A 19,361-nucleotide genomic window follows, 5' to 3' on the forward strand; every position below is an offset into this window, starting at 1 on the left:
TATCAAAGTCTGTATGGTGGCTCTTCCCTCCAGCATATGTCTATCTTCTCCTAGTTTGGTGCTATATGCAAATCTGGGAGCATCACTCACTCCTGTTATCCAGATCACTTCTAAAGATACTAAATAGAATCTGACATTGGATTGGCTGCTGAGGAAATCCATTCATGAGCAGCTGCTAATTTGCCTTCGAACCATTAGCCAACATCCTTTGAGCCTGGCATTTTGTCAGGTTTTCTTGTGGTCCATCTGTTCTGTCCCTATCTTAACTAGCTTGTGTAAATAGGTGTTGTGGAGATCAAACTAAAATTAGGGTAGATGATGTCCACAGCTCTCCCCCATTTGTTGAGCAGGTTGTTTCATCATGAAAGGCACTCAGGTTGGTTAAGCACTATTTACCCTTGACAAATGTAATTTCTTCTCCTTCACGTGACTTTCATGACAACTTTTGCCATAATTATCCTTGGGATTGAAGAGTTGATATCCCCTTTGCTGTTGTTAATACAACATTCCCATATAAATGCTTTTTTTATCTCTGAATGTATTTCTGTAAAAGAGGGTACTATGCTACGATGAGAGGGATTTTTTTAAGGAATTGGTTTTTTCTGGCAATTTGCATGCATTTATATTTTCAGTATAGTGGTTGTCTTAACTATGGGACTAATGAAAATGTAAAATTAATGGGTATAATAATTTTAGTTCTTATGGTAATTTTATTATGTATTTATCTGTCTAAATATACGTATAAATTAATTTGTCCTTACCATAAACCATAAAGTGAATAGCATACCACTAACCAACGCATTGATAGTATTTTATATATATTTGTAGGTCATTGCCTATAACTCAGAAGGGAAAAGTAGTCCAAGTGAGACAGTGGAATACATTACTTGTCCAGACAAACCTGGAGTACCTTCAAAACCCACAGTGAAAGGAAAAACTCATGCACAGAGTTTTAAAATAATCTGGGGTAAGAATGTTGTCCAGCTCTATTTATAGTATGTCTTCTGTATTTTATATATATATATACACACACACATATATATGAGATATTTTTTTATACAGAAGGTCGGGTTTTACTTCGTTAACACTTCAGTCAACTGAGCCATTATGATCTATTTTCGTGGAAAAATACTGATTCAAAATACTTAGTGTGGCAGTGTAATTATGTGGGAAGAATAATATGCTAATTATCATAGGGACTGTTATTGCTACATAGGGACTGTTAGGGACTACAACACTTTAAAAAGTGTGGTTAATTGATGTACTAAGAAGTTCAGTTTCTCTGGGACAAAACGTCGGTGCCATGACATTCTGGGTTCTTATCGAAAGAAAAGATTGAAGTTCAACCTGTATCTTCAAACTATTTGATTTTGGTAGATAAATTTTTATTTGCTAAGGATCTTGAGAAACTTTTCCTTAAGCTCAGGAATTTTTAGCCTTATGCTGTAAAATAGGAGAAGGTTAAACAGTACTGTGCGATGCAGTTTTTTAGCAGAAAATCAAACAGTTAAAAATTACACTTATTGTCACTCCTTACCTATTTCCATTTAATAGTGTGTTTAATTCTTTAGCATCAATAATAAGAAATTTACTTGTAGAGTATAAATATTACTCAGCAGGTCCAGTCTTGCATCTTCCCAGAGTGCTTTGCTACATCAGGACCTGATACTTGATCTTTTATGTATGATGCATAATGTATGTAGTCATTAAAAATGCCTGATTTGTATATCAAAGGCTACCTAAAATATCTACTTATATATAAAACTTTTAATAGTCTTTATTTGGAACAGGGATACTCTTTCTATGTGATAATTAATGTGACAATTTTATTTTTCATTTGGAGTAATTTCCTTCCAACCAAAGAAGTGCTATCTGCCATATAAGTCTCATTTTACTTAGCTTGAGTTTTATGATACGTAACCCTTGCCTAAGAGCCAACATCATTTCATCCAGCACATCCATAATGTGATGTTTAGGCAGGAGTACCCTTCTGTGCTGAAGTATGATGCTGTCTTTATATTTGTTCAAAATGTTGTTTCACATTATTTTAATTTTGATATTTTCTAAATCATCTTTGAGAAACAGGATTATATGTCAAAGAAAGGTCTGTAGATTTGTATCTTGTACATGAATACTGTACCAGGGAGGATAGTGCACTCAATTTCTAGTGATATGTTAGAAGTTAAGAGAGAATTTTTCAGTGTAGAGCTCCTGACTTCTATTCTGTCCCAAAATATTTAGGTTTTTGAAATTCTTTCCTGAAATAATTTTGAAATATTCTTATGTACAAATCCGTATGATACTTTTTCCTCTCTGCAGTTCAAATTACAGGACCATTAGAGTCTGTGTCCCTGAATCCATAATCAAGCAGCCTTCCACAGCACTTGAGACTGAAATGTTTGCTGTGGCATCTCCCAGGGGCGATTCCCTTGTCCGTTTTCCTATGTAGAGTGTACAGAAGAGCTGAGAGCTGGCTTTCACATAGCAGGACTTGGAGTGATTTGCTGCTGCCCTGGACTAGGATGCTCTTTGTCTAAATAAGCACCCATCTCCAGCTGTCTGTTGATTTTGCCTTTGGGAAATCCTCCCCAAAAGCTATAAAGCCATTTAATTTCCCTGCTTAGTTGGAATATTGCTGTTTTTTATAGATCCACCAAAAGACAATGGGGGAGCAGCAATAAATACATATGTTGTGGAAATGTCTGAAGGCTTAAGTGGTAAGTATTAGAATCGTACATTGGCATTTAGTTGTGTGGGGTTTTTTTCCTGCCTCTGTGTGCATGTGGGAAGAATAAAATGTGTATTATGACAGGGAAAGTTATTGCCAGGGACTGACATCAAAAAGGAAATAGAGGCACATTTATGCTTGTATACAAGAAGTTCTTTTTCTCTGATTTAGAAAAGAAAGATGGCACAAAATTCTGTGACACAAGAGATGCTTTTTGTTTAACTTACTAATTAGGTGTATTCAGGTTTGGAAATGAAATGACACATTTCAGACATTTTAGGGCAAGAAGACAGGGACATGTAGCTTTGGTGTTTGCATGGCAGATGAAAGAAAAAGTCCATTTATCACTATTAAAAGAGAACAATGATGCAGCTGGGATAACTTTCTGTTATTTCCTTTTCTGTTCTTTCATACAGAAGGGAAACTGACAGTATTTCTAAATTGGACATAAACCTATGTTGCTAAATTATTTAAAAATCTAGACCTCTTAAGTAGCCTTATTGAGTTCAGAAACACAGTCACATTTAGAATGAAAGTTTAAACTTCTCCAGTGCTGTGTCAGATTAGGACAGAGCACTGTCCCCAGATATGATGGGAGCCCCCTCAGGGCTCTCAGCTGTGGTTCTTTAGATACTTAGTCTGTTGCTTTCCTCTCTCTGTCACATGTCCACATTAAGTCACTTTTGGAATGGGGCACCCAAGCCTTTCTTGCAAATTAGGTGAGCTGTGCATTACATTTCATACCCAGCCCTCTAAACTCTGTAGTATATTGAGTTGTTGGAGATTTAATTAAAATTCCTCAGGTTCCCTGCTTAATCTCTTAAAAAGAGAGAGAGAATGCTAAAGAGTTTCTGATTTAAGAGTAGCAAATAATGGAATCAGTATTTCAGATGCTGCTGGGCTATTCAGGAATGCAGGAACAAACTTCATCAATTGTAAAGTGTAATTACAGCCTGAAAAATGATAGTGTAATTTGAAGTTTCTGTGAAAAATTTTACTTTTGTATCTTTCCTGTTTATTTGGTTACGATGTTGAATGTGCTTGCTGACCCAGTAAGTTCTCTTCTAGTTAAGGTAAATACCAAATAAAGAAGCTATTTCACTTCAGCAGATCTACACCTAGGAAACAATCTTTATGAAATTATAGGCTCTTACAGGAAATTCAAAGCAGTCTCAATTTCTGTTTTTTTTAATAAACATCAGGCACACTTAGTGAAGTTAGGATACCTGCTGTGGCTGGTGCTGAAGTGTGGAAATTTGCACTTTGGTTCAGTGCACACTTATTCCTTACCTTTCAGGAAACAAGTGGGATACAATATACAGCGGAGCCGCTAGGGAACATGTGTGTGACCGACTCAGTCCGGGCTCTTCCTATCGGTTACGTGTATATTGCGTTGGGGAAGGAGGACAAAGCACGGTAATATCAGCTAATATTTTTATTAAATACAATGTCAGAAAATCTGGTCCAGTAGCTATTTAAGCAAATATTGTACAGAAGTCCCTAACAAAATAGCCATAAATAGAACCTCAGGGAAGTTCCAGTATTGATGCACAGTGGATCAAGTTTCTGCTCATTTGTTAAAGAAATATATCTGAATATTACTTTCTGATATTATATTTTTTTTAACATGATTGTCTTGTTTACAGAAACATACTTTTCCTATGTGATACATTGATACAATGTCATTTATTGAGGCCTAACCCAATGCAGCAGTTTAAGCAGGCTCCCCATGGAAGTGGTCACAGCACCAAGCACAACAGAGTTCAGGAAGCATTTGGACAACAGTCTCTCACATTGTGTGATTCTTGGGGCTCTCTTGAAGCCAGGAGTTGGACTTTGATGATCCTTGTGGATCCTTTCCAACTCAGAAGATTCTGTGATTCTATGAATTTAGTGTAGTTCCTGTAGTCAGTGGAGTACCTTGTCTGAGTAGCCAAGTCAACTCAGCAAGCAGAGGAGGAAGAGTCTTCACTCAGGCTTTACAGGGTTATGTTATGCTCTGTAGTGTCTTCCCATGCTGTCTCAAGCACAATTAAAATGTTTACATTGCCCTACTTTTCAGTGTTCCCAAACAATTTGCTGTGCCATACTAAGCTCCTTTATACATGCACATTACATACACACACGTTCACTGTCAGTTCTGTGGTGTAGTTCAGCTGCCAGTGCCAAAATGTCGTGCTGTACTTCCTCACGCTTCTCAGCAACAACTGTAACAAAGCCAGCCCTGGCGCTCTGCAGACTTCCAGCAAGGCTTCACTGTCAAGCTGCTCTCACAAAAATCTTAAAGCCTTGCATTCTTGGTGTTTGCCATTTCTACCCAGCCCCACCTTACAACATGAAATGTTTGTGCTCTTCCTGCACATAGAAGTCTCCTGCAGAGATAACCTTGACTACAGCCACCTTGTTTTAAGAATAAATCTGGACTCCGTCAGTGCTGGCTCAGCTGCACTGCTTTCCCAGTCACCAAACCACAAGTCTTTGAAGACTTTTACTCTTGCAACCTAGTTCCCCAGAGCCCCATGATTTTAGAATAAACATTGAGTACCAAAGAGAAAATAACTTCTAGAAAGTCCTGATACTTTCTGAAGTGTCAGAAATCAACAGAAGAACTGTAAAGAAAGATGTAATTAACTCTACTGCAGCTTCTCATGAACATCTGCATCCTGAGAAACTTTCTGCTTTTTAAGTAGCAGCAGTTGATCAGTGCAACAATATATTCAAAGGAACTGAAGAGCAGCAGATTGTCCAGTCCACTCTTTCTTGAACATACTTAGAAACCTGTTGTGAAATGAGACTCTGAGATTCATTTCTTCTGTAAACCTGAAGGCTTTCCAACTTCCTATTTTTTCTGTATCACACTGAAGCTAATAACCCCTCATTGTCTCTACTGCTGTCTGAACAGTCAGTGCCATCTGCTGCATGTTGTTAGGTTCTTAAGCTATTTTTGCCCCAACTTCAAATCTGAGGTGGAAACTTGTTGCACATTAAGTATTGCTAAGCAATGAAAAAGTTGAAATCTCTTTTTTTTTAATCTCTTCTGATTGATATCTTCTGCCCACTTTTGCTTTCTGAAAGGTTCTTCCACAGAAAGTATACAACCCTTAGAGTAAGGGTTTAGAACTCATTAAACTGCAATTCGATGCAAAAGAGAATGGGTTTACGTTGAATAAGTCATATTTCAAGCACCTGTACTAGGTTTGTACTGATAATTAACCACTGTTTTTAATTCTGCTCCTTGCATATATACCAAAATACAAAAGCAAATTTTGCATATTGCATGATTATTTTGGCATGGTTTATATTATGAGAAATACATACCAGATCACTTCAGCATCTTCACATATTTGAAGATGTCATTAAAAAGGGGAAGATCTTGTTTCTGGCTCAGGTATTTGCCTTTACTTGTGGCATAACTGATAGTTCTTGTTTTGGCCTGGATAATTTCATTAATCTATCTTTCTTTTGTAGGTATCTGATTCCTTACTGGTGCAGACACCAGCAGTGGTTCCTGGTCCATGCCAGCCACCAAGGCTACAGGGTAGACCAAGAGCAAGAGAAATTCAGCTGCGTTGGGGTAATTCTATTACAGGTGTTAGAGATTGTAAGGGATCCAAATGTGGTATGTGTTAAATTAAATAAGCTTTTCTTTCTTTCTTATTTTTAGGACCACCTCAGGTAGATGGTGGTTCACCCATTACCTGTTATGGTCTGGAAATGTTTCAGGCAGAAACTGATGAACACAGAGAGGTTTACCAGGGTTCTGATGTTGAGTGCACAGTGGGCAGCCTTCTTCCAGGGAGGATGTACAGCTTCAGACTGAGAGCAGCTAACAAGGCTGGGGTAAGGAGGAAGTCTGAAATGAAATTCATTCCAGAGACTGCAGTCACTATTAAGGATTTTTTTATTTCAAAAGAAGCATTTAATGGTAATTTTAAAATGAGGATTTCCTAATTGTAGAGTCATTTCACTCACACAGCTTATTGTTGTGTGGGAACAGACTGTTAAACATCAGTTTATAATGAAAGGGATTTTTAGATGAAGAGAAAATAGCTAATTATGTATTTTGTCTGAATAGTAGGATTAGGAAATCATTAGGAAATGCTAAGTACTTTATTAAAGCACTGTTACAACTTCAGTATTCTCATGTGAAGTAAGGTAGCAAATTGTTTTCTGTATACAGCTTTGTAATTGATTGACCTTTATTTGTACAGCTGTTGGTGTTCAGAACATAATAATTAATGTTTCCTGACTCTCCATTTTTATATTTAGTTTAACTTCTGAGTACATGTTCTATCAGATACAAGACTATCTTCCCTCTGAGTATTAAATGTGTTTAAATCAATCGTTGCTGTAGAACAAGCTTTATTTAGTTATGTACCCAAACTCCTTATTCGTTCAATAATGTACATTTCTTAAAAAACTGTCAGGATGAGTTGACACTGTTTGTGGAGATGTCTGCAGCTTAAGGCTTTAAAGCACTATCCTAACTTTTATCTTCTGTCCACCCTGCAAAGAATGGTTCATAGCTCAGCAGTTTATGAATCCTTTGTTTCTTTTAGATAGGTATAAATAGGCAGTACAAATTGGTTTATGTTTCAGTGCAGCCATCATGTAACTTCAAAATAAGGCTTTGGGTAGTACTTCCCTGGTACTTCCCTGGTTTTCCCAAGAATTTGAACTGTCAAATTCACACTGCATTTGCTGGAGTGAAGAAAAATTTGCAGCTCTTCTGGAGAATAGTCAGATACTGGAAATAAGTCCTGAATCCACAGTCCACAGAAATTTATTTTATAAAGAAGTAATACAAAGTTTCAGGTTGCTGTTACATGTCCCTACTATGGTAAACTGTTACTTAAAAAGTAGTAATTTTATTTTTACAATTCAATTGTATCAACTCCCTTTTTAATAGTTTGGACCTTACTCAGAAAAATGTGAAATCACTACAGCCCCTGGACCCCCAGATCAGTGCAAGCCCCCTCAAGTGGCGTGCAGATCTGCTGCGTGTGCTCAGGTATCATGGGAGGTAAGAATGCCATGGTAACACCTGTCTTAACATGATGGTCTTATGCATTCTTGAGCTCAGCTTGAAAAGCCTAATACTGTATTTTAATCACTTTATTTGTAAGCATACTTACCCGATTATCCAATAGGTGAAACCTTAGTTGTTCATCATGCCATTATAAGGCAGCTGTAAGTTGGCAGGCTGCAGGTACTGGATCTTACTGTGTTCTTTTGTTTAAAAGTTTTGACACAGCTGCTGCTCTGCATTTCTGAGTGATGCAGTCTCATCTTAAAATTTTTCTTTAACATAGTTATAGTTCCTCAGAGACAATGTATCCACATAATGCAATAGATTATTGTGTGTTTCTTGGTTTTATAATCTGATTTAATTTTATATAATTACATCAGTAATAATGTACCAAAAGCCTCACAGACTTCCTATAAACCCATAGTATTTAGATATCTGATTTAAAAAATGCAGTAGATAAAAATTAAACTTGTAAAAAGAAGGATTCTCTCTGGGAATACTGTTTAAACACTGCTTTTTAGTGGCTTAGAGATGGGGTGAAGTATCTGAGTTACAGAACTGTACAGAAAAAAAAATTAAACTGTTTTACCTGGAAAATAGTGTTCATACTTCCTACTGGAGGAATGTCAGAGGAGCACTTCTTAAATATCTATAAGGCAAAGCCTTTTTAAAAAAATCTCTTAAAACATTCAGGTAGAGTTGAGTGATGTTAGATGTCTGTTTTACAGAGCCACACAGTAATTAAGGCACAAGTAGACCTCTAGATGTCATTTAGTTCAGCCTTCTATTCAAATAGGTTAGGTTTCTCACCTAAATAGGTTTAGGCCTTTCCCAGTGAAATTTTATTTATCTCCAAGAATGAAGATGTTGCAGCCTAGTAAACTGTCTGGGTAAACTCTCATTCTGTAGCATTTTTTTTGTTTATGTCTAGTCAAAATACCCTTTAATGCAAGTCATGACTCTTGTCTTGGCCTGTGCCATCTTCAAGAAGAATTTTGTCATAATCTTTGTACTCTGCCAGTAAGTAATTTAATTTAAGGCAGCAGTAAGATCTCCCCTTAGCTGTATCACCTTGCTATCAAGTAAGCTATCTATACCTTCTTGTTGTGCGTTGCACTCCTGCCTCATGACCCTTTGCTGGACTTACTCCGTTATGTCAATGTCCATCTCCTTTTGGGAATCCCAGGACAGGACATGGTACTGGAGATGCAGCCTCACAACAGGACATGGTACTGGAGATGCAGCCTCACAAGTGCTGAGTAGAGGGGAGTCATTATTCCTTTTACCCTTCTTGCTGCTCATTTGCTAATACAACCAATATGTAGTTCACCTTCATCAGGCACACATTCCTGATTCTTATTCAGCTTTCTCACCAGGACACACAGGGGTTTTTTTGGTAAGGTTGCTCCTCAGTCTGTACTTTTTTGTCCCAGTCCAGGACTCTGTGTTTGCCATTGTCTTAGCTGAACTTCCTGAAGTTTGTATCAGTTTCTGCTTGTTATTTGTATTGTACTAAATTAAAAATCAGCAAAGAAATGGGAGGGTAAGACTCCTCTGGAACAAAAAAAATATAGATGTGGTGAGTGTGGTTGATTTTTTTTCTTAAGTCAGTGAATTTAACTTTTAATTTATGATATCCATTTTAAAGGTACCAGTAAGTAATGGAGCTGATGTCACGGAGTATCGACTGGAGTGGGGCGGTGTGGAAGGATGCATGCAGATCTCCTATTGTGGGCCTGGGCTCAGCTGTGAAGTGAAAGGGCTTTTGCCTGCCACTATATACTATTGCAGGGTTCAGGTAAAGATGTAAAACTATTGTTATTGCAATCTGGAAACAGGAATTGATGCTGCCATAAAAACATGGTCTGCTTTGGATTTGCAGGCAGTGAATGTTGCAGGTGCAGGCCCTTTCAGTGAAGTAGTGGCATGTATGACTCCAGCCTCTGTACCTGCAGTTGTGACCTGTCTTCGTGGACTAACTGAAGATGAAGTTGAAAGTCCACACTATTCTCCTTCCACATGCCTTGCTATAAGCTGGGAAGAGCCTTGTGACCATGGATCTGAAATCCTTGGCTACAGCATAGACTTTGGAGATAAGCAGCCAATAACTGTTGGGAAGGATCTGACCTATTTTATAGATGGCTTACAGCCAGATACTACCTACAGGTATGTGTTGAACAGCTACTTGACAGCCTACTGTTTCCTCCACAAGAGCAGATGCTTTGTTTCCTTGTATTTTTTAATGTCTGCATTATTATTCTCAGACACACATTAGTGCACAGCCATGGAGTAAAAAGAAGCTTTGTAATGATGATCATCATAAATAGATGAGCCATGCTATTTTTGTTTTCTTTCAAGAATAATTTATGTTAGTTTATTGTAGTATTGTTGTATCTGTCTGGTTAATGTGTCAATTTAACTGAATTCACATTACATATTCAGATACATACTTGGGTTTGGACTGGTTGCTTCACTGTTTGAAAAAGTAAAATCCATTCAAGGAAAGACTATGTCCAGCAATCTAATGACAGCTCATTGCAACTTGCAAGGCCTTACCTGCAGAAAAAGTGGAAGTCAGCATGAAGAGTATCAATTTAAAAAATCAGCCAATGCATCTCTTTTGAAGAATTTTAGTTGCTGAAATCATCCTTTATGTTTGGTCTAAGGGTTACTGAAATACAAACACAAAAATCAGTACTTTTGCCTGAAGGCATTCTACGTCCATTACAAAAACATGTCCTCAGTGTTAAAGGAGAATGGCAGTTCCACTGAAGTCAGACTTATAGCCCACTCTGATTTCAGTATAATTAGGATATCATCTGGCTATGCAGTTTTCTGAATCCTTAATTGCTGTTTTATGGCCTTATGTCAGAATACAGTGTTTCTGTGTGACTTACAATTATTTAACAATAATGCTGGCAATCTGAAGAACTCTTGCTCTCTGTGTCAGTAGACTGAAAAAAAGAGAAGCTTCTGTTGCAGAGATACCGACATAAGTTTTTTATAGAATACACCAACAACTCCTTGTGCAAATAAAAAATTGCATATATAAACCTTAGTTCTGGGCTGTAATAAATTAGCATAATGTTAAATATTACTGTAGTGAAGGAGAAATATTTATTCTTTAGCCTGCATACACATTTGCATTTCCACATTTTGCAGTTGTGTGATTGACTGTTTCATAATTTGATTACTGTGATTACTTCTTTCCAGTTACCTAGATACTATTTTGGACAAGCAAATGTTAAGTCTGCAAAATGAAATTAGACACACTTTGCTCTCTGTGGCTACCTGTGATATGTAAAGAGCCTCTGTTTTCTGTTTTTTCCTTTTCAGAAATAATTTCTTGGCTAAGTCTTTTAATTCTTACTTACAAATCTGATGCCAGCATTGTCTTCCTTGGTGTATCAAAGAAGAAAAGCAAAACCCTACCTTCTCCCTGAGTACCAAGTTCTACAGCTTCCTCAGCTTTTTGTTGTTTGGCAGCTTCTGGTTTCCCCCTCTCACTTTGCAGGCAGACCCAAGAGGGCCTGTGTTTGCAGGCGCCCAGAGATGTGTTACTGGTGGAAACAGCAAGAGAGGTGGCTGGGCACTATTGCTTTATTTCCACATGAATAGGATCTGTTCAGAAAAGTCTGTAGAAATGTCTGATAGTCATCCTTGAATTCACCTGATAAAACAGTCACAGATATGGTTTCCCTTCTTTGGGGTGGGTTTTTTTACCTTCCTCATCACTCAAATGTGGCTATCAAAAATTTTGGTACAAGGCCTGCACAGTCTGAAAGATGGACCACTCTTGAAGTTATTCACAAAGCTTTTACATCTTTTCACTAATGTGAATTTATTTTGAATTTTTTTTTTAATCAAGCCAGCTCTTTAAAATGTGGTAAGGAAAGCGACGCATCTGCATATTCTTGACAGTCTATCAAAGCATAATATTGATAAAAGTCTTCATTGTAGATAGTACCATTATTCTCTCTCTAATGAGAATGGTGAATATGACCAGTTATTTTTAGGATCTAATTTCAAATTAATTTATTCTCTCTTTTTCCAAATGGTAGAGTACGAATTCAAGCCCTAAACAGTCTTGGAGCAGGTCCTTTCAGCCACACCATAAAACTGAAAACAAAACCTCTCCCCCCGGATCCACCTCGCCTGGAATGTGCTGCATACAGTTCTCAGACTCTCAAGCTGAAGTGGGGAGAGGGAACTGCAAAAGCATTGACTGACTCCATCCAGTACCACCTTCAAATGGAGGATAAGAATGGAAGGTTGGTTTTAGCATCACTTTAATTTGCCCAGTGTCGCTGAGCTCTGATGCTTGGGAGATGGCAGCAAAGGGCAAAATTCCATATGCTTTGCTGAATTTACAACAGATGTAGGGGGTCATCTCATCTGGCAAGGCAAGAAGGGCTCTAGTGTTCTGTGAAGTACAAGATTAAAAATTTCACTGTTTTTTACTTACAGTTCAACATGAAGAATTTAATGCAGTGTTTCATACTAGCACACTTTTGTCTCTCACTTTTGATTAAATATTTTCTAAGTAACAAGTCCAGTCAGTGTAGTGAATTTTATATACTTAATATTGGAAGGGATGGATGCTTTACTCACTGCTGCCTTACATGCAATTATTTTAGTGGAAAATAATACAAATTATTATTTTAAGGGATCCCTTGTCTCATGTTAAATCAGAATGTCAGCTGAGATGGTACAGCAAGAACCCTTGCCTAAATAGTAAAATGAGCCGTACTACTACAGAATGTTCTATGTCTGATGAGTAGCTTTAGCTTGCCAAAAAGATAAGAGATCTATTATGTGAAATTGCTGTGTTGTAAGGAGGAAAATAAATTAGACTCTTTAACTGGAAAGAAATTCATTGCCATTACCAAAAACTAGGTCATGTGCAGGTACCATCTGTTTTAATTTTAAAAGAAAAGAAAAAGCCAAAGTAGATGACAACCCCTGCCAGAAGAGAGAAATTTGTGCTGTGTCCTGGGGACACCAAAACTGACAATCAAACAAGAGCTGCCACAATCCGTTTGTACAAGAATTGCAGCATGAAGGAGAGTGGCCAGTGTACAAAACTCTCAGAAAGAGATTTGGTGTGCACTACAAGAGTTATTCTGCCCTCCTGCATAAGCTTATTTCCAACAATGGTGTACAAAAGGAATTGGATCCATGACACTTTTTTTAAGTGTAGTAAGGGAGAGTTGCAAAGGGGCAAAAAGCTAAAATCTAGTTACCTAATTTTGAAAAGCTAAAGATGTTGGAGGAGTACATGGCCAAGGAAAAAAAATGCAGCTCACTGAGAGACACAACTGCTGTCCTTTCCCATTGTTTCAAATGCAAAATAGTTTCTTAAAATGCTTAGGACCATTGTTGGTAAGAGAGAATCTGTACTGTTCTTTGTGCAAGAGATTTTTATTTCAAAGACATGACAAATAAAAATTTGGCATAAAACAGAAATAGAAATAAAAATGAGCCTATTGTTTTATAGTAGCCAGAACACTGTTTAGCTCTGAAATAAGTGTTTCTGGGCTTTTCATTAGATTCTGGGAAATTATGGAACAGATTTCAAGACTGTACTGTAGCTGCTTAAGAAGTCCTTTTCTGCGTTCAAAATCAACTACTCATTCCATTTTCAGGTTTATATCCTTATACAGAGGACCGTGTCATACCTACAAAGTTCAGAGACTCAGTGAGTCAACATCATACAAATTCTGTATTCAGGCATGTAATGAAGCTGGTGAAGGTCCCCTTTCTCAAGAATACATTTTCACTACTCCCAAATCTGTTCCAGCTGCATTGAAAGGTAAGGCTGCTTCTTTTTTCATTTGGGGGGTGGGAGGGTAGCAGGTTGGGTTTGGTATTATGTTGTATTTGGGATATTGAGAATACTAAGCCCTTTTTAAGTGCAGGTAGGGATAGTGGGAAGATGGTCCTTTCATGTAATTGCCTAAAATATTCACTCCAAAAATGAAAGACTTGGGTTTATGTATTCTTTGACATAAGAAGTTTGTACTTAGAATCCCTGCTTGCCAGGACAGTGGCAAGTTAAGGTAAAAATGCTTCCTAGGATGTTTAGAATAATTTTAAGCATTGCAGTTTGGGTTTTTTTTGGTATATGATGCTCTCTTACAGTCATCAAATTTTATTTGCTTTCTCTTGGGTACCTAAACTAGCAAGAGAGGCCTATATGAATTGTCAGTTGTTGCTCCAGAAAACACTGGAGGAAGAATAAAATTGAATCTGAATATTTTGTTTCTCTGAGACAAAAGAGGAGGTAAAATAGAGAATTTTACAGGTCATGAGAATATGACAGTGTGTGATGGGAAAAGCAGAGCTAGCTCACTTTTATGCTTCCTTCCTTCAGCACCGAGGATAGAGAGAATAAACGATCACACTTGTGAAATCACATGGGAGGTTCTGCAGCCCATGAAGGGTGATCCCGTTATCTACTGTCTTCAGGTCATGGTTGGAAAAGACTCAGAATTCAAACAGGTATGATATGTTGAAGTTATTGTAGTTTTCTTCAATTATTATTTGTGATAGCTAGTTTAGTAAAATTGGTTGAGATTAGTTTAGATTTAGTAAAGTTTATTGTGTTCCAGTATGTTTTCGTCACCATGTTAACTTTTTATTACTAAATAACATAGTGTCTCCTAAACCCATCCTAACATAGAAGGGAGATTCTGTACTAAATTGCTGCCTCTCTGGGTTGCACTGATACTCACTAAATAGAGCTTGACACCTCAAGTGGTGAGGAAATCATCCACTAATGGAACAACTGACAAAAAGAAACCTTTTACCTATGGTACAGAATTGAGACTGGGGAGAAAAGGGGCAAAGGGTTCTCTTTGAGAACCTAAGAGCAAAGAAGCAGTTCAAAATGCCAAGGTACAAATTATCCTGCTTCAGTGCTAATTTTGCTTCCCTATAAACTGCCTGATATTTGACATGAAATTGGACTTGAAAACTGTTTCATACTATTAAGCCAATGAACTTTCCTTCCAGAACAGAGACAGTTTATTCTAGTATATTATAATTTTATTGTAGTTCAATATTAAATTTTTTTCCTGTGCTTTGGTAGATTATAGGCCTTCATAGTTTCCTAACTTTTAGTGTAGCACTGTGTTTGTTATGCCCATGTGTTAAATTTTTCAGTAAAAGATGAACCATAATCTAAGGTGTTTGTTATCTTGCCATGTGAATATTCTTTTTTGTAACTTCAACATTGTAAATGCAACATTAGGTATGTAAGGCGTGGTCCGTGTTGCTTTTAGACATGGAGTCAAATCACACTTTGATGATCTGTGTGTACTGCCAAATGAGCTGGGCAAAAAAATAAAGTTTGCTCTTTGAGTACGGCAGTAACAAAGTAGACTGAGGTGTGTGATTGCTTTTGCCTCTGCAGAACAGTCTAGCATAGTAAATTACAATAAAAGACTAATTTGCAAAAATTAAAATTGGAACAATCAAGAGGTAAACACTATGAAAACAGTCTTTAAGACACTTAGACATGATGGTGGCAATTTTATTTGATGTGGACAAAAAATAAACTGCCTGGAAGTCTGCTCTAAGCTGTTTCTGCTATTTCACTGCCAAAACTTCACTCTCTTCTCCTCCTTCTTCCTGATCCGTCATCCAAATTGCTCATGTCATTGCTCCCTCCATGCTACAAACAAAAGAAGTTAATAATGTGTTGTTTGAGCTGTATACATCAGTCAAAGATCTTAAAGGGGTTAGGAAGCAACCATATACATACCCCAGGAAACATTTGAGGCAAAGGCAACTTCTGGCAAGGCACTGGGAACAAGCAGCTGAGGATGGTAACCCCTGCCAGCTGGTGTAGCTGGAGCTGCAGTAGGATGTGTGTCAGTGGCCTGTTTGCTCACTCCCAAATGCAAGATCCAAATTAGCAGAATTTTGAGGAAGCTGCACTTCTGATGACCTGCCCTGCCTCAGAAAGAAAAGTCTCTAGGTTGTAGATTCCAGTAAAGCTCAGCTGTCTGTCTGTCAGAGATCTCTTAAGTCTATGACTAGCCTCAGGCACAGCAAGAGGTCTTCAAACAGCAGAATCAGAAGGGATTTCCTGTTTCTTTACATTTCTAGTTTGCATTTTCAGAATACTGTCTAACAATATGGTAACTGTAGGGAAAGCTCCTGATGATGTGATATTTCTGTATCATGCTACCAGTTAAATAAAGCAAATCCAGATACTTGGAGGTGAGAAGGTGAAGGGTTTTGAAGAGAGAAATCAAATTACACTGTGCTACCCACCTAATACCTCAGTACCTATTGATGTACCTGTAACTGCACCCTCGTGAGGTTTTGTTGGCTTTCACAGAACCTTCACGTAGCTGCAAATTTTACTAATTTGGGAAACCAGAATTTAGAGTTCACTGAATTAGGCACTCCATGCTGAAACGTTGTGAACTCATGTTAACGAGCCAGCTGAGAGACCTTTGGAGAACACCCTCCTAAGTCATCGCTGTCTTGGGAATATGATAAAATGAAGAATCACAAAGAGGACTTTTTGTGGCTTCCCTGATACAGTGTTTATTGGGATAAATCATATTATTTTAAATACAGATAACTACAACAAAATACATTGGATTGGATTAGACTTAATGAATTAGTTTGATACAGAGTCAACTACCTAAAATCCCATGATAGGAAATTTTATATTGCATCCACTTGTAAGTGGTCACTAAAACACCTGAACGCTGGGGCTTGTGACAGAGTTTATTTGGTGTGTACTCATCATTCCACACAAGCAAGCATAGTTTTTGTGTTTCACCAAAAGGACTGGAGACTTTATCTGGTATTTAAATTGTGTGTTCGAGCTTTTTGTCCATTTTTCTTTGCATGGGTGAGACCACTGGTGGGTTGCCGTCCTTTTTACAGTTACCTTCACCGTAAACACAACCATACTGAGATACATGTGTATATATAGGACTCTTTTACTTGATGTATCCCTTTTTTTCCCCCTTATTGCCAGATTTACAAGGGCCCAGACTGGTCATTCCGATACACAGGCCTCCAGCTGAACTGTGAATACCGATTCCGCGCATGTGCCATTCGCCAGTGCCAAGAGGCCACGGGTCACCAGGACCTGGTGGGCCCCTACAGCACCCCAGTGCTATTCATCTCTCAGAGGACTGAACCACCGGCAAGCACCAACAAGGACACTGTGCAAACCACAAGGACACAATGGTCACAGAGTGACCAAGTGTGTGCTGCTGTCATCCTTGCACTTTTTGCTATCTTTTCCATTCTGATTGCTGTTATCATTCAGTACTTCGTCATAAAGTGAAGAAAAGAGATCTATTTTATAATGCTGCCCATTACATTTTACTTTCTCATAATCTAAAAGTAATTCTGTTCTCTTGCTTTTACAAAACCAGGCATTTAGCACCGGCATTGGGACTGATGCAAACTTTCTCAGCCACTTTAGAATGCTTACTCGTAGGTATAGGCTGATTCATGTTATTAAAATGCAAGCCACAGAAATATAATCTTTTCTTTATATGCCTTCTTGCAGTACAAACTCGATATGGGGCAGGCACGCAGTGTTTAACAAAAAGGGTTTCACCGGTAAACACAAGTGTAAAGATGATTTCCTGGCCCACACTTTTAAGGGTTGCTAACATAACAGGGAAGAATGTGTAGATTGCATTTAAAACTTACACTAACAAACTTGTGCTGTACACAATATTAATCTGATGCTGTGAAAGCAATTTAGCGCTGTATTTCTACCTCCTCATTTGTCTTAATTATTTGGGAAGCAGGATTTATGCTGAAAAACAGAAGGGGCTTTTCTCAGGCAGCAAATAATAAACGGGATGGAAGAGTATGCATGAAGGAAGCTTAATATCTGATAAATGTGGAGTTCTTCACTGCAAGTAGATGTTTTCGAAAGACTACAAGGAGATGGCACAAGTGGTTTATCTTACCCCCAGGATTTGACGTTTACTTACAAAAATGCCTCTTTTACTTCTTCTGAATATAGAAGGGAGAGTGTGAAAGAACTTCTTAGATTTATTATTTAAATTGAAAAACACATTTCCAAAGTTGACCTTTGATTGGATGCAGTTTATACAGATGTCTGTGCCCTCTGATTTTGGCTAGTCAATAGAATTTTGAGATAAAATTCATTATTGAATTTTTGCTGTTTCCCCAACATTCATTTGCCATATCCACCAGAAATAAGCACTGCCTTTGTTTGTTTTGTTTCTATCTTTCTTTCCTTCTTTCTTTCTTTGGGGCACCAAATCAGAAGACGAAGTGTAGTAATTTGCACCAGAAAACTTAAAGCTGCTTTTTTCTTGAGATCCTAATGTTTAATGTAATGTCTCTTTGGATACTGTACCAAATTGTTGATTGCATGTAGTTAATGTTGCATTAGAGCACTTTGCAATTGCATAACTCATCAATGTTTTGTGAGCTTGCATTTGTGAGTTCTTGAATGACCAGACTGAATTTTAACAAGTATCCCATTGAACATCTTGCTAGATGTCAATGATTGCCAGTGACACAAAGCTTGTAGTGAAACTATCTTTAAAAAAAAACCACCTTGTCTCATCACACTTATGTTATTTGTTATACACTTTGTAATTAGCTACTATTAATTTATTTGAGTTACAAGATAGTGGATCATTAATGACTTCTAGTTGTGTTCAGTTTAGCATTTTTAATAGTATTAAACACTTCTGTCAGTCTTAATAATAATAAAAAAAGGAACCTCTGTCTTGTGCTTTGAAGATCTCTGAAGAATTTCTCTATGTTAGAACGGGCATGTATTGTAATTGTTTATACGTCCAATGATCTGTGCTGTAGAATAATGTTGCTGAGTTTCGTTTTTTTAAAAGAAAAAAAAAAGAAATGGCGAAGAACTTGGCCTCCACGTGGTGAGAACGATCTGTCTTTAAAATGTACTGTATGTTTACATTTTATTTTGAATTTGTTGTTTGTACATATAGGCTGATACCTTCCCGCAGGATACCGCGATAACTGATGTTTTCTAGAACCTTCTTAAAAGTGCCATGTTTGGCAGTGCAAATGAGGTTGCGTGTCACAGCCCAGAGATTTCTTACGGTTGAATGTCTAAAACGGTAAGATTTGTTACTGCAGGTAACCTGCAGTGACTTACGTTTTTCATAGTAAAATTCAAATGAGCTCCTATTTTTGATAGTCATTTAATAGTGTATTTGCCATTTGAGCCTCAGTGCATATTACTGCATTGAAGACAGTTTTTAATGTAATATTAATTTTACCTCATATACTGTACATTCCAAAAATAAATAAATAAAAGAAAAAGAGAAACTCTAAAGTTTTTAAAACGCTATAGATACACTACCAAACATATCACTTTACGGTTGTACAACGTCGGGCTCCATGAAGACGAACCTGTATAGTCTGATAGAAAATACATAAAACGATGTAGCAAAGTACCTTTAAGAGTCTGTGGACAATAAAAGTACCTTCTTTTTCGCTGCTGGTGGTCAGTCCTGTGCGCGCACCGCCGCCGCCCCTCTCCCCTCCCTCCTTCCCTGCCTCCCCCTCTACCGGCCGGGCCCGCGGGGCGGGGCGGGGGTGCGGTAC

General features: G+C 37.7%; 1 protein-coding gene across 9 annotated transcripts in view; it reads left to right on the forward strand.

Annotated features, from left to right (window-relative positions):
- FNDC3A (fibronectin type III domain containing 3A) overlaps positions 1-19,250 on the forward strand; it is a 109,248-nt gene extending 89,998 nt beyond the window's left edge. For all 9 annotated transcript variants that reach the window (XM_069010792.1, XM_069010782.1, XM_069010802.1 and 6 more), the window contains 12 exons: positions 829-967; positions 2,649-2,717; positions 4,026-4,144; positions 6,197-6,302; positions 6,393-6,568; positions 7,638-7,751; positions 9,406-9,555; positions 9,640-9,923; positions 11,819-12,028; positions 13,403-13,569; positions 14,131-14,258; positions 16,759-19,250. In XM_069010792.1, the coding sequence (XP_068866893.1) occupies positions 829-967; positions 2,649-2,717; positions 4,026-4,144; positions 6,197-6,302; positions 6,393-6,568; positions 7,638-7,751; positions 9,406-9,555; positions 9,640-9,923; positions 11,819-12,028; positions 13,403-13,569; positions 14,131-14,258; positions 16,759-17,073 (1,977 nt within the window). In that variant the 3' untranslated portion in view covers positions 17,074-19,250. The remainder of the gene's footprint in view (positions 1-828; positions 968-2,648; positions 2,718-4,025; positions 4,145-6,196; positions 6,303-6,392; positions 6,569-7,637; positions 7,752-9,405; positions 9,556-9,639; positions 9,924-11,818; positions 12,029-13,402; positions 13,570-14,130; positions 14,259-16,758) is intronic.
- The last annotated feature ends 111 nt before the right edge of the window (positions 19,251-19,361 follow it).

Source organism: Aphelocoma coerulescens, chromosome 1 (genome assembly GCF_041296385.1).
Source record: "Aphelocoma coerulescens isolate FSJ_1873_10779 chromosome 1, UR_Acoe_1.0, whole genome shotgun sequence".
NCBI lineage: Eukaryota > Metazoa > Chordata > Aves > Passeriformes > Corvidae > Aphelocoma > Aphelocoma coerulescens.